The 15992-nt window shown below is 44.3% G+C and overlaps 1 protein-coding gene across 2 annotated transcripts in view; it reads right to left on the bottom strand.

Moving 5' to 3' along the window:
• Positions 1-4700: 4700 nt before the first annotated feature.
• Positions 4701-15992, bottom strand: part of AQP4 (aquaporin 4) — a 13450-nt gene continuing 2158 nt past the window's right edge. The window contains exons 1-5 of one of the 2 annotated variants that reach the window (XM_008572657.1): positions 15064-15161; positions 14330-14744; positions 13275-13439; positions 12910-12990; positions 4701-9136 (exon numbers count right to left, since the gene is read on the bottom strand). In XM_008572657.1, coding sequence (XP_008570879.1) covers positions 8858-9136; positions 12910-12990; positions 13275-13439; positions 14330-14710 — 906 coding nt within the window. In that variant the 5' untranslated portion in view covers positions 14711-14744; positions 15064-15161 and the 3' untranslated portion in view covers positions 4701-8857. Of the gene's footprint in view, positions 9137-12909; positions 12991-13274; positions 13440-14329; positions 14745-15063; positions 15162-15992 lie in introns of those variants that run through there. The other variant, XM_008572656.1, reaches the window with a different exon arrangement.

Raw genomic sequence — 15992 nt, 5'->3', positions numbered from 1 at the left:
AGGACACCTACCCATGGCCACAGGCAGGCCAGGTTTGCCTAACAGATGACCAACCAAGCCCGGGCAGAAGGAACGGCTCTTACCTTCACCTCCTGGGTGGTGACAGGAGGAAGCTCCATCTCACTAAAGGGCAACGGAGTCAGAGCTGAGGACTTGCTGCAAGCCAGGAGTCATTCCCTTCCCTGAGCGGACCCCAAAGAAAGACGGGCCCCCTCCCCATCCACCTGCAAGTCGCAGCCCAGGAGACCACATAGGAAAGGGAGGACAGGGCCTTTTTGCTGGCTGTCAGCCAGGAAGTTCTGAGACACAAAAGCAAAGGAGCAGCAGGGCCAGCCAGGGCTGCTCAGGGGTCGTGGGGGCTGGGGGTGCAGCGTGCACCTGCCCCTCCAGGGCTGCAGGCTGCTCCTTCTGGGAGAGGTGAGAGAGTCCAGAGCTGCTAAGAAACAGCGTTGCCTGAGGATAGGTTGGCTGGTCTCTGACAGCTGTCCCCAAGGAAGTGACCCCATCACCCTCATGGGGTCCAAGAGGTCTGGGCTGAGACCTTCCCAGTGCACTGAGGGTGCACCCTGCCGCTGTCTCACCTGGCACCCCGCCCCAGCCAAGCTCTGAGCATCCAACCCGTCTCTGCACCCTGGCTGATGGCTGTGCCCATTCCTTGACTTCACCCCATCCCATCTGGCCCACAGACCCTGCTGTCATCTCAGCCACCTTGGCCCTTCTCTTTCCCTTGTCCTGTGAGATCCTCTGAACATGGCCCCCCAAACCCCCGATCGGCACAAACTCCTGCCCCATGCCTGTTCTCCCTGGCCTGGGAGACACCACTGGGCAATGAATGGTGACTGAGGGCCCTGCAGGCAGCTGGGATCGCCCTGGACCAGATCTCCAGCCTCAGCTGGCTCTCAGGGACATAAGCGTTGTGTCCTTTCTCCCCCTGCAGCGGCTTCCACCTCATGCCTTCCTTTCCTGTCTCAGCCTGTGGCATCCACTCCCCACCCACAGTTTCCTGAGCAAGCAGAGAGCGGAGTCTCCAGTGGGCACTGCAGGCTTTGGGAATGGCCGAGGCCCCTGAGGCTCAGGGGTCCCAGGTGGAGCTGCTGTCCCTGGCCCCACCTCATTCAGCCTGTCCTCCCCTAGCACCTTCCCTCTAACCCCAGGCTCACTCAGTCTGATGTGTCCCTGAGTCACCCATTACATCTGGTCCCCTGCAGCCCCATCCCTCTCTCCATCCTGTGACCTTTCGAAAGAAGACTCCAGGCTGGCCTCCTCCCCACCAGGCCTCACATGACCTCCCAGCACCAGACCATGTGTCAGGTGGCTTTCACCTGCCACCTCTGCCTGCCTCCATGGCATTCCCCCTTCCATTCCCGGGCCAGGGCCCTGTCCCTGACCCTCATCTCACTACGTGGCCACATTCTTCCCTGCTCCTTGTGCCTCTTTGTGCCCCTCTGAGCCTGGGAAGACCTGATGGACAACTGTCCACAGGCTGGACCAAGTGCCCTCTTGCCCTCTGGCCCCACCCTGTGGAGCTGACAGCAGGTCAGGCTCCTTCTGGGGACAGGGCTCAACCCTCAGGTTGCCCCTTTCTTTTGCAGACATGAAGTCCACACTTCTGGGCACCCAAGGGCCTGGCCCAACCACAGCTTGGTCCCCACCCTCTCTCCAGAGCTGCTTAGATGAGCCACAGAACTGCAGCCACGTGCTGACTGGGGCTGGACCTCCAGGGGAGCCGGGGCTCGTACCCACCCTGGGAAGAAGTTCAGCGCAAGCCTGGGGGACACACCCTGCCTTGTGCTGGCCTTTTCAAGAGTGGATCCCAACCCAAGATAAGACGGGGCATGACAGAGAACTCACTGCAGAAACCTGAGCCAGTCGACGCGTCTGTAGATATTGAACTCCTCATCCCAATTATTCGCCGGTGTCCCAGCTCAGTGTCTTTGCAACCCCGAGAGGGCCTGGAGTGAGGGGGCCATAGTGATGGTTAGGGGCACGGGTGACTTCGGATGGCTCCTCCCTCCCCTGTGTCCCCAGGGAGCCCAGGCCCCTCTGACCCCAGGCACAACAGAAGAGGCCAGGACTTGCCTGCCTCAAGGGAGCAGCCAACCCTGTACCTGCTGGTACTTCTCCATAATGTCCATCTGCTCCTGGGCCCACAGGGTCGCCATACCTGTCTTCATGTTCAGTCTGCAAGACAAAAGTAATCCAAAGTGAACAATGCCCCTGAGAGCTTCAGAGAGTACCCCTAACTGCTATGGTTGGGGAAACAAATTCCACCAGCACCACCCCCACCCTCCCCCCCAGCCCCAGTACAAAGGGACCAGACTCTGTCTCCACCCCCAATGGCCTCCGGGGTCTCTTCCCCTGGCCAAGGATAAACTCCTGCCTGAGGACTTGAGAGCCGGGGACCTGGAAGGTGAAGCCTGTTGTCCCCAAGGTCCCAGAACAGACACACACACGCATCACCTGCTCAGCATGAAGGGCCCCGATGGGCCGTTCTGGGCACCAGGAAGCAGAACGTGATTTAGAGACCACAGGTCTCTGTATGATCAGCCTCCCAGAAGCTCTTGGGAAACACACGGTCGTCCAATTCTTTATGGGCAAAAAGAAATCTCATGACTGCTGCATTCTACTTAAATCTTAGCACCAGCCAAGCAGCAACGTTCTGAGTTTGGGCAAAAGGGTGACCTATTTGACTTTGAAGCAGACTCTGTGCTTGTTGAGGCCATGCCTTAGGCAAGAGAGACACTGGGGTTTACAGTTCTGAGCATGGCAGTATCAGAAGGGGCTCCGTCTTCTTCCCAGTCACAGAATAGAAACTATTGAGCTCTGGGGATGTGTCCTGGAGAACAGTCAGAGGCATGGTCCCACCTTGGAGACGGTCTCAAGGGAACACCCATGAGGGGAGGGGTGGGTAGGCCTCTAGAGGATGAGACAGAGGACAGGACACACAGGGTGAGCCCCTTTCCCTACACCTTGGCCGACAGGGCAGACACTTGTCACCTGCCTGGCCTCCCTCAGTGGCTCCTTCCCTGTCCACAACCGCCCCAAGACAGAGGGCTCCCCACCCTACTCCCAGCCTGGGGACCTCACAATTGGGTGGGCCTTACATTGGCCATAACTGATGCTCTATGAAGTCAGAAGTGACCAGATGCCCACCTGGGGGGACCTATCTCCCACCACAGACCAGGGTGCAGCCCCTCCACCCCCACTCTCCATCTTCACAGCCCACAGAGACCCCATTTCAGTGGCTCTTCCAGGGGCAGGCTTTGCCTTATCAGGGTCTGGAATCTCAGGAAGAACCCGAATCTAGGGAGGGAGGCTGCAGAGGTCAGAAGCTGTGTCTAACATGACACAGGGCAGGGCGGAGAGCACAGTCCAGGGTCACCTCTGGGCCCCTGGCCCAGTTACCTCCCCTCTGACCCCAAGCTTCTCAGCTGCCAAATGGACACATTAGCCCTAACCCCACGGAGTGTCTGTGAGGATGAATGGGACAACTGTATATGCGGTCAGCACACAACAGGCACCCGGTGATGCCCAGTGGGCATAACCCTCGGCAGCCACCCAGAGGCCTGGGCCACCCACCAGGTAGCACCTGCGTGGAAATCAGCAGGAAGGGAAGAGAGCAAGTCACACTCACCTGAATCTGTTCACCTGTGCAGAGATGTACCTGTAGCCTACAAAAGGAACCTGCACACAACAGCTCACAGACTCCAGAATGAGCCTCCAGCTGCCACAGAACTCAGAGGCAGTGGTGCTTGGCAACAGTGACAGCATGGGGTTTCACTGCCACATCATAGTGGCCCCCTCCCCTGGTCAGCAGAGCCCAATGCTGCATCCTCCATCCCCTGAATTGTCCACCTGTGTGGGTGCATGCGTGTTTGTGTGAGAGTGCATGTGTGCATGTGTGAACACGTGTGTGCTCATGTGTGTCACTTCTCCGCCAGGCCTGGCTGTTCTTCTCAAGTGTGCACGCAGGTCCTTGTCACTGTCACCCCCAGGGCACATGGCTCTCATCAGAGAGGACACGGGTGCTCTCCCATCTTTGCAGTCCCACCCGGGGCTGGCTCTAGGGTGCAGAAGGGGAAGGGTGGAGGGCTGGCCCCTCAGCAGGAGGGACTCAGGTCATGTGGAACGTGCTGGCTCTGCCTGGCCGGTCAGTAATCACCACTTTTCTCACGTCCTCCTCCCAGCAGTTCTCAGGGGTGCTGTGTCTAGTCCCGCCCACAGATGGAAGCAACGAGGAGGCTTCACAGTCACACCGCCAGCCTCAAGTCACATGGTGGCCAGCTGAGCGGATCCCACTGACCACATTTTCCCCTGACTGAGCATGGGGCTGGGGTAACCCAGGAGGGAGGCGGGTGGACTCAGCTCTCAGACATCCGTGTCTGTCTCTCTTGTGTCAGGTGGGCTCTTCCTTCTGTCATCTCCATCTATAAAATCTGCTGTGGCCCCTGACAATGAAACTGGAAGGAAATGGGGTCACTTACTCCTGCAACCCATCCATCCCCTCAGAAGTCTTCCCGTGGCCCCAAGGATTCCCCCTCTTGCCTCCTCCTGCTCTCATTCCTGTAACCTGTAACCTCACTTGGGCAAGGGGGCCGTGGTGGCCTGGAGAGCTCAACTGCCACATGTCCACTGGATGCTCATAAGATCTAACTTGCTAAAACTATTAGTGAATTTTTGAACATCATCAAATACGATGGTTACCTTTTAAAACATTCAAAAGTTTATTTGCCAAGATTAGTAGTATGACATGCAACATAATTTATGCAAATCAATCACAATGCTAATACTTTAATAGATTATTCCAAATATTAGACATTAAAATCTAAATCTCTTTAACATTAGCTCTAATGCTGGAATAACATTTAAGTTAATAAATAAATGTGAATGTAACCATATGTTCAGTTTATTCACTCCAATTTATCATGAGTTACAATTTTATTGTGATTTAGATAATAAAAGTGATAAATAATTGTTTACATATTTTCATAAATTGCAAGTTTATTTAATTAATCCTGAAGAGAATCTAGAAATATATTCCAATGGGTTATACAAATTAGGTATATTTTTCAAGGTGTTTGATTTTACAATGAATGGGTAACAGCAGAACTGCTCTTAAGTTTAGTGCTCATTGTACATGTTGCATAACATTTATTTGATAGATATTTTCACAGGCTATAGGTAGTCATTTGCAAAAGTAAGTGGCCAGAGTTTTTTATCTCTGAATTAAATGTCTTCCATTTACTTCAGAAAATTGTGGATTTCAAAAGTTATTGCTGTTTTGGGATGATCTATAAAGTACCAAAACACAAATGTGAACTCAGAAAATTTGTGATAAAGAAGGTGAATTTTGTTATGTTACTCTTTCCAGACAGTAACCACATCTTGCTAATAATTTTTATGCCATAAACACATTAGGAAAGCCAGAATTACTTTTAGGTATAAAATGTTTTGAATTTGCATATTCCATAGTGCTTATGATGAGAATTTATAGTGGCTTTTATATTGTTTGATAAGGTTGTCACTTTAGATCAGACTGTCATCTTCAGTTGTCACAAAGGCAATTTCTCTGTCAAATTTCACAACATGTAGGATGGTGCCAATCTGCTGCAACAAAGGACCTTGCCAGGATTAATTTTAGCATTTGAATTTGCTACCCTATTTTGAAATTTTCCTATCATTATCAAGTTTAAACCAATATATGTGCTGCCTGGTTTCGTGGCCTGAGAAGAATATTCTGTGCTATTTGGAATCAGACCTCTAATAAATCAGATAGCTGAATTACATCACATCTGTTTTCCAAATACTTCTAATCTCCTTGTGAAATCTTCAACACTGAGCAGCAGCTCTAGCAAGCACCTATGAGCTGCATAAGGAGAAGGCTCAGATGATATAAAAAAGTATAAGAATTTATGGAAAGCATCAAATGGCAGAAACCAAGAGTAGAAATCTTAAATTTAGGCAACTTTTTAAATTCCAGAAAATACATTTTTCTTATATGAAAGGTTAGGACTCTGAAGAAAATGTCATCTTCAACAATAGAAACATACATTCAAATTCTGGGCCCCAAGTTTCTAAGAAAGCCCCCAAAATTTAAAAAATGACTTTTCCCCTTATTCTTTGACAAACTATGTACATTTTCAGTGTAGGGACCAGCTTACAATTTGGGGGCGCTTGTTGTACTCTTCCTTAGGGAAGAGACAGTTGGCATCGTTTGGTGGCTGGGTATAATTCATTTACGTCTTCCCAGATTTTCCTCTGTGATCTCCTCTCTGTGTATCTGTCAGCAGCAGTCTCCTGGGAACAGCACTATGCACTTCATTAATAAGAAGGGATTAAAGGAAAAAGCCCTAGTCTCCTAATACACTGGGATAATTTGGTGCCATTCACAAGGCGATAGACCCCTGCTGCAAAGATGTCATTAGAAAGGTACAATTTCATTACGTTTTACTGGCAGAGCCTTGAGTGAAATACAAAATATGTTGTCTCATATGCAGGGAAAAAAAAGTGTGAAAGCTTTCATTCACTTTGTGCCCCTAAAAATAGTAGAATGCAAAAACATATTTTATGGTTTTTACATTTATACTTGTATTGCTTTCCTTTAGCAGTCCTTGAAATCATGCTTTTATTAAATACTGAGCAAAAAAAAAGATTAAAGAAAACCTATTTATAGTCTTAAATCCCAAATGAGATTTATATATTTTTATTAACCATGTTTTGAGTACCTACTATGTGCCAGGCACTCTGCTAGCTGCTGAAAAACACACTACAAAAACATCATTCACTCTTTTTTTTAAAAAACCCTAATTCATTGAATGCTGTAATTGGAAGTGAGTGTATATGAAGTAAACCAGATGGAAAAATAAAAATTGATTATAAGCCAGTATATTATAAGCATATTCAGAAAATCTGTTTAACTTCCTTGTTAACGAGATTTATTTTTGAACTGACATGTTTGCCAATGGTTGATATTACCTTTAGAATGGAACCACTCCTGATTTTAAGCCTTTAGTGGTATTTTGTGCAAACATTTGAAACAATGGGCACAAACCATTCTTGAGAGATTTGCACCCTAATTTCTATAGGTGCTGCCCCAGCCAGAAAGTAACCACGTGTCACTGGTGTAATGTGTGGCATGGCTGTGTCCCTGGGAAAGGGGTGTGGGATTTAGGCACCTTCCTTAAAATATGCCAGTGGCACTCCCAGGCTTGATGCTGGTGTAGTGACTCTCTGGCAATCTCATGCATCTCTCTTTCCTAGCACCGAAGAGAATCAGGTTTAATAGTGGTCCATTATCTCACTGCCACAGACACACAACTGCCATTAACACTAAAAAGTGACACACAGTTGGAACTGTGCTTGGGAGAAGAAAGCCCTCTATTATCAGCTATTTACAAGCCATTCTTTGCAGTGATAGGTTTTTGCTTTAACCACTACCAGCTCTTGTTCAGTTAAGTTGACATTTGCAGCTCTTTCTCTAAGATGAAGTTTAGACTAGACAATTAAGATGACAGAAACTGGGGTTTCCAGAGAACATTCTACTAACAAAAGGCAGAGCAGTACAAGAAAAGCAAATTATTTTGACAAATAAATGAGTCATTAATAAAAATACTTTAAAAATGTGTTGGGTTATATACAAAAACTCTACAAGTGAAAGATTGGTCATCTAGTCACCTTTGAATACAGGGTGTTCTGATGTCCTTACCCTTTTATTCTGCAACCATGTTGTACCCTGTCTGTAGTGAGGATTACAAATGTCATGAAAAGAGAGATAGCTGCAGAGATTAGGACTGGGCAGGACGAGTTCACACCTTCTAGAGTTAGCAGAGCTTAATAATCCACAAAAAGTCAAGATTCAACTAGTTAAGTTCTTATTATTAAAAACATGTCTCAACTAATGTTTAAATACATATAATGTTATAAACAAAATCCCTAGTTTTGCCAATAAATTAAAAAAATAAGCAAAGTGATTAAGTAGTTAAAAGCTTAGATCTTTAACCTTGTGTGGTGCATTTGAGGATGTGCACTGAAAACAGATTTGATACCAGAATACAGATTTCTTTTTTCCTTGTGATTTTTGTATGATGGTAACTTTCTCCCCCATTCCCCAAAGATTTTACGAGTCCACTTGTCCTGAATCACAACAGGTGTCCCTTATAACTTGGATGTTTTATTAGATGGAACTAATACATATACAGGGTTTCTGAATATTCTTTTCAAATTTCCCACATTACCTTGGGCATTGAGGAGGCGGAAGGAATATTACAAATTGGAGTTGGGGTTGGAAGTTGGGTATTTGCAATATAAATGGAAATGATTAGCAATTACTCTTAATATTCTTTTTCAGAGGTAGTTTATAAATAAGGGGTTGCCTATAAAAGAACTTGTTATATTTCCTCTCTTGAATGTACATGATTCTGTGACATACTGTATTTTGCCATTGTTAAGCTCAATTTAATGCAATAAATATTGAAATGAGGATTGACAACACCAATTTTCTGGTAGAGGAGGAATAAGTTGATTGGTGTATCTATAAGTTCTGTAAGGTAAGACTTAACCAAGTCTTGATACATATTTTAAATTGGTTATTAATGAAAGGCAACTAGATAAACTAGACACATATTTGCTCTGTGGATTCTTTAAAAAGATTTCTTTTTAGATTTGAATTTCACAATAGGTTACTTCCTTTCTTCCTTGGTAAATAAAATATTTATGAGTATTGTTTAGACTGAGTAATATGACATGAAACAACAAACCTATATATGTCTAATTATAACAAATCTGTTTCCTTAATGGGTGGAAGGAAATCTGAGGACAGTTCTACAGGGTCTCTTCTGCTTTCAGTGCTGTCTTCTAGTCATACTGAAGACAACACCTCTCCCGATGGGTCTTTCCCCTTCTTCTCCTCTCCCCGGTCAATGTCAATCACATGCACCACTCCAGGTTTCAGAATCAAGTCATCGGTCTCTACCTGACTCCTGTTGTCTTCCACTTCCATGTAGCTCCCTTTTGTTTGCTGGGCAGCTTTGCTGAAGGCTTCTTTAAAACGACGTTTGAGTTCAATATCTGGACAGAAGACATACTCATAAAGGCCACCAGCAAGGACAGCTCCTATTATTGGTCCAACCCAATATATCTGGGGGAGAGATGGAAGAGGATAGAGTGTAAAGTAGAGAAAAGCTATTCCATGGAACAACTCACGAATATAGACTTTAGCCGGGTTAAATTAAGAGAGCAATTGTGTCCTGCATAAAAAAGAGAGGAATTGGGAAGGATATAAGAAAATATGCCCCATCTGCATCAGAGGCCAATAAATTACTAAGTAACATCCAAACAGAAAACAAGAAAGAATGGTTTCTTCTCCTTTCCTCCTTTCATTAATTACATTCTTTCCATTTTCTGATAATCCTTAATTTAAAGGTAGTTTCTCTTTGGTGGTACTGCAAATTAAGAAGACACTTGAAATTCTTCAACTAAAATATAAAAACAAAAAGAATTTGTAGAGAGCACTTCTCTTATTTTCTCAATATTGTCATCTTACATTGGTTTTCTGCACAATCACAGTAATAGTACAGATTTTATCATTTCAGGGTTTAGATGTTCAGTCCAGCATCATCAATCCCAGCTCCACCACTTAGCAACTTCATGAGTGCCTGCATCAGTTACCTAACTTTCTAAGCCTTACTTTCCTCATCTGCAAGGTGGGGATAATAATACATACCTCATGGGGTGTAAGAATTAAATGAAATCATACTTATAAATACTTCCTAGGTCATAATAACCTGCTTCTTTCCATGCTTCTGAGACAATTTGAAGATGTTTGTGACTAGGCTGGCTATAAGTTATTATTTTCCTTATGTTGATTTGGTAGTTTGATTTAACTGAAAACCCCACAGTTTGTTCATTACTCTGGCTGCAGAGAGCTTTCATCTACATGGTTCTTACGATGGTGGCTTTGTGGAAAAATCTGCATTGAGTTTGTAAATGATGGCTAGTTGAGGAGTAGCAATTCTATAGGATTTCAATAAGTGAAAGTTTTTTTAAAAAAATCTTCTCACTTACATACCTAGAATAAACTGAATCTTGAGTTTGAATGAACTGCAGTTGCTTTTGAGCATGTATATGCTGTGGAATATTAGACATTCACTTAACAGATTCACTTGGACAACAGAAACCCTGTTTATTGAGGGCTTTCTCTGAACCAGTTATACTTAGTACTTTTCTTGTCTTATCTCCTTTAATTCTAATACTAAACTTTGAGATAGATATTGTCCCCATTTTATAGATAAGAAAACTGACACTCTGAGAGGGTTAGAAGCTTGCTTAAGATTTCAAGCTTGGTAAGTGGTTGAGCTGGGATTTCAGGTCTGTCTGACTTCAAACCTCTCTTTTGAACCACTGTACTGTTTTCAATTACATTACACTTTTCTCATTTGAAAAAAATGGCATAAATGCTTCTTCCTTAAAACACCTTCTGAAAAATAATTTCATTTAGCATCCTCAATGTAAACTATAAAGCAAATTCAAACTTTAAGCTGTAGCTGAATACATGTCCTTAACAAGGAAACTGTTGGTAGAGTGTATGTAAGAACCAAGTTTCTTATCTTGAACATGAAAGAAACCATGAGAGTTTATCTTCTCTATGCCCTTTCAAAGGAGAAATGAGAACCCGCCTCTAAATGTCTTTGCTCACCTTTCCTTTGGTAAGATCTCGTTAGATATGTACTATTCCACAGGCTACAAATCCCACAAGAGAGAATAGGGACAGCTAAGTAATTACTACCTTCCCCCAAAACACCTATGAAGAAGACATCTAGCTGCATGTCTCAAAAATAAACAACTCCCTGTGTTAAATTTCTATTCCAAAACGAAATCATATGCACTTTAAAGTAGCTTTTAAAATCTATAAAGGTAAAGAATTTTTATTGCCAAAAATATGGAAAATATATAAAAGGGTAAAGAAAGCTAAAATAATGTCATTACACTGTAAGAAAAAATCATAATTAATATTTTGATGTTATTTGTAGTCTGTCCATTTATCTTCAAATATACTTGAAGTTAGTTCTAAATTTCACACAACTGTTGCTACAAAATGGGCACTTATTTTTAGTAGGATTAAGTTAGGTATAAAAGGGGGCCGGCCCGGTGGCGCCCTCGGTAGAGGGCAGTGCTTGGGAGCGCGGTGGCATTCCCACTGAGGGTTCGGATCCCATATAGAGACCGGTCCGCTCACTGGTTGAGCGCAGTGTGCGGTGGCGCCCTCGGTAGAGGGCAGTGCTTGGGAGCGCGGTGGCGTTCCCACTGAGGGTTCGGATCCCATATAGAGACCGGTCCGCTCACTGGTTGAGCGCAGTGTGGGCGCGACACCGAGGGCTGTGATCCTGTTGCCGACCCCGTTACGGGCACGACACCAAGGGTTGTGATCCCATTACCGGTCATGAAAAAAGACACACACACAAAAAAGTTAGGTATAAAAGCACAAGGGGAAACCTTTGATTCAATCAACAAGCTAAGAATTTTTCTACTATTTAAATTTTAACTAGTTTACCACAACTGACAAGTGATTAATAAAAGCATATATCTTATCCACATTTTCAAGTCTTCATACATTAAATTAGAAGTTATTGATTATAAAATAGTTGGAATTAATAAATTAAACTAAAAGTTGTACTTTTATTATAGGATCTATATACTGCCCATTAAAAATTTCCATTTCTGTTAATGTGGCAAATCTTTTGAGACATAAATGGAAATATCAGTGACAAAATGGTCAATTTCATGGATGGCATTGTTGGCCAAGTCTTTGCATGGCTGTGTCCAAAATCTTGCCTTTGAACATTGACTCTCATGTTGTTATTTAATGGTAAAGATCACTTTTAAAGACTTGGTCCACTTTCCTTAGAAGTGAATGCATATAGCAGTGCTACAGTTTCTTCTTATTTGCAATGTTCACCATGGTTGAGTAGGCGAGACTGGGTCGATAATCACCGTTTGCATAAGATTAAGACATAATTGACTTATATTAAAATATAAGTATTTTGTTGCATTCATGGATATTTTAAAAAGTTGTAAAATAACATTCACAACATATAAATGACAATAAAACCAGCCCCATTTGAAGCTGCCTTATGTCTCATATTTTAACTGGTTACTGTAAGTTAGTGTTTGAGTGGCCTTGAATACTCATTTAAAGGACTTAAATTTCTTTGCTGTAAGAAGCAATTGAAACAAAATTGATTGTGATATTTAAAATGATAACACTATTCTCTGGAACCATTGTCACCACATTAATAAGTAGGTTAGGCTTGACAATGAAAAGTGTGCCTTTTCTATGAGTCATTTATTTTCCCAGCTATGGTTACGGTGATAATAGCATAAACACTTGCACTATTTATTCTGCACCATCTGCAGTTCAAATGCTTCCAACTCGCAAGCTATTAATTGGGTTTATGTTTTTGTAAACAAAAAAGGTAAATATTTTTGCTATGGGCAGTGCTTTTAAGTATTATTTCTTTCTTCTTTTATTTTGCAAGTTTATTTTCTGATATTTCCGGGAAGGCTTTACTTTCAATTATTTAAACACCATATTCACTGCACCATCCTGATTTCAACTTGTTCTACACAGGCAACTTCCATGTACTGTGTATTCTGCTGCAGTCTGTCAGATACCGTGCCCAGAGCAGTGCTTAAAAAAAAAAATACAGCTATTACTGAAGGCCCAGAACAGATACAAGATGAGATATTTTGCAGCAGATGTTTGCTAGTCTTTCCCCAGTCTTTATCACAATAAAGGGGGTCAAGATTGGGGGAACACAAGAGAAACTCGTGAGCCAAAAAAAACAAACAAAAGAGCCCACAGGTAACTGTTCTCAACTATAGAAAGAAAGGAACTATAAACATGATGGTTACCCAGTGGTTTTCCCAATTTCCCATGATAACTGCAGGTCCAAAGGATCGGGCTGGATTCATACTGGCACCAGTGTAATTGATCTACAGGAAAAAAGAAAACAACTTCAGACACTGCTGAAACAGGGCAAATAATAGGTATCATTCATTGCCATTTGTTATCATTTGTCAAGTCAGTTAGAGGAACCCCAAGATGTTAGCAGCTGTATCAACATTCTCATCCCATAGCTGACAAAATGATTGCCTAAAATGGACAGACATAGTTGGATACTAAAGAGCCACAGCTGTAAAACACAACATCTTCAGGCCAGCTCTAGGGTAAGGATAAATGAGATGGATCAATTATTTAAATGGACTTGGAAACTTACTGCAAATAAATGTCCAATTGCAACAGAAAATCCAATTGCTAAAGCTATTGAACCAGTGACATCAGTCCGTTTTGAATCACAGCTGGCAAAAATAGTAAACACCAACTGAAAAGTGATTATCAACTCCACCAGGAGACCGTGACCAGCGGTAAGATTTCCATGAACCTAGAGTGAAAAAAATACTCCATTGGAATCGAAGCAAGAGTACATTTTTCTATGACAACATATCATTGTGAAAGGCATATTTTATCCCCTTTAAAGAGTAATGGTTAATTTAAGTCTTCTGCCCCAACCTCAGCTAAGACCTCCCTCCCTTTCTCCCAAAAAGAAGGAATAAATTTACACTCATTTTGGGTCCTCACAGATGATTTCTCTTATAACGACCTGGTGGGAGTTTGTGCTGAATGTCCTTTTCTACAAAGGAAGTAAGGGTGCCACTGCTGCACTTAACTTATGAAAGTGTTTCTTGAGAGTCTTGTAATTTTATAAGGCAATGATTAAATCCATTAATTAGGTTTAAATTAATTAATATATATTTCAATTAAAATTTAAACCATGTGTGGTTTTTAAAATCAATACTAGTGCTGAGCTAACAAATGATATTCTCAATCAGCTAAGAACAAAACTAGGATCAAACGTCAATTTATTTTTTTAAATGTGACCCTTTATGTAGATCATTTTAAATCTTACAAACATGACAAGAAACCAAATTGCTTCTTCTGCTAATGAACAAACAATAATTGTAATAAAAATGCCTTATGCTAAACATATAGTCAGTATAGTAACTGCGATGGGAGAGAGGAAAAAAAAAAACAACACAATTTTTGTGCCACCTAGACTTAGTTATTTTCAAGTCACTCAAGAGCAAACAATGATCTTCTATGGATACATTTAATGTTGCCAGGATCACTTTTCGTCCTCTCAAGAATCATCAAAAATTTCCTGGGAATATATTTGCAATTTTAGGAATCTCTCATGCCACCGGGATGTCTTTTGGCAAAAAGTCTGCAAAAAGCCAAGAGTCTTAGTTTGAAAATAAGAGCTTAAGATGCTACCGTGGTGACTCCCAAACCTCCCACCACGCTAGGAGGTGTGACCAGGTAGAGAATCCCTGCTCCAATGATGGCCCCCAGGCACTGGGCTGTGATGTAGAAGACAGACTTGGCGATGCTGATCTTCCTGGTGCACACCATGGCCACAGTCACGGCAGGGTTGATGTGGCCGCCACTGATGTGCCCGAAGCATTGCACCATGGTTGCAATGCTGAGTCCAAAGCAAAGGGAGATGAGAACCATGTCGACAGGCATGGGCTTTTCTGCTCCACCCCAGTTGATGGTGGATCCCAGGCTGAGCAGAACAAAAATAAGCATGGCCAGAAATTCTGCTGTGACTGCTTTCCAGAAAGCTTGGGTCCAGACTCCTTTGAAAGCCACCATGATGTTCTCTCTTCTACACAAAGGTCCACACTTACTGAAAAGACAGACAAATCAACATCAGAAGCCACCAAACCAGCCTTTCTGAGGGAAGGGTTTATGAATTTAGGTGGAGGGGGCCCGGCCTGCAGTGTTGCTGGGTCCTGTGGGCAGGGGCTGCCAAATATTATTTGCATACCAAGAAAGCATTCTTCTGGAAAGCTCCTGTATTAATAGTCAAGAGATTGTTACTCTAGTCTTTTTTGATTTAATATTCAAAGATCATCCAATTTCACTGGAAAATTATTCTAACTATCCTTAGAAAGGAAAATGTCTAAATGAAGTTTCTTAAAAGATTAAGAATAAACCATATTTACCTTGTAGTTAATTCCCGTAGGGCAAAATTTTAAGTTGCAATGTACTTTTTGCATGCCATTTGTACTTTGAACATAGCTCAATCAAAAAAGGAGGGAAGGGTGTCTTTTTGAGTTTTGTACTTTATTGCTTCCAAACTGCATTCTGAAAATGGATCTGCAGAACAATGCCGCCCCTCGCCCCCACCCCCAGTAGAGACTCTGGATTAAGGGGAGCCAGGAACGCCGCTGCAGACTGTCATCCGTGGGAAGGGGAGCTCCTGGTGACTGGCATTGGAGTGGGGGTGGGGGGACAGGCAGTGAATGGGCTGGGACAGCGACACTCCTGCGTCTCCCCTGCGCCGGGAGGGAGAAGCCCGGGAGCTGCGCCCGTCCGAGGGACACTGCGGGCCGCCCAGATCTGGAGGGGGCGCGGAGACGTGTCCACCTCCGGCCCGGGGGGGAGCGCCTCTCAGAGGGCGGAGCAGCGGCCATCCCGGGCCCGTGCCAGGCTCCCGGCGGCGGCCAGGTGGACAAACAGAAGCTGCCCGCCCCTGTCCGCCCCTGTCCGCCCGCCGGCGTCCTTGCATCTCGGCCGCCGGGGGCTGGGGGAGGCAGGGCTGGGGAATGCTTTGGAAGTGTCGGAGGACGAAGGACAGCCCCTCCGCGTGCCCGACCCTCTCTCAGCACTTGATGGCATCGTGCAGATAAACCTCGCAAAGAGACCCGAGGCCAGGCTTGCGGGCAGCGCCCAGGCACCGTGCAGAGCTCGCAAGACGAGTTGAGAAGGCGGGTGTGGCGAGAACAGCCGTGGTCCTCAGAGCAGGGGCCTCTGTGGAAAGCGGGTTTTCTTGAGGGTCTTCTCGATGGCCTTGGCTGACATCTGCTTGGCCCTGGAGGACGTGCGCCTCCTCTTGGGAAGCTTGGGTGGGTGGGTGGGGGGGTGATGGGCG

Source organism: Galeopterus variegatus, unplaced genomic scaffold (genome assembly GCF_000696425.1).
Source record: "Galeopterus variegatus unplaced genomic scaffold, G_variegatus-3.0.2 Scaffold815, whole genome shotgun sequence".
NCBI classification, from domain to species: domain Eukaryota; kingdom Metazoa; phylum Chordata; class Mammalia; order Dermoptera; family Cynocephalidae; genus Galeopterus; species Galeopterus variegatus.
The sequence above is the reverse complement of the archived record's forward strand: the minus strand, read 5'-3'. Positions and strand labels throughout refer to the sequence as shown.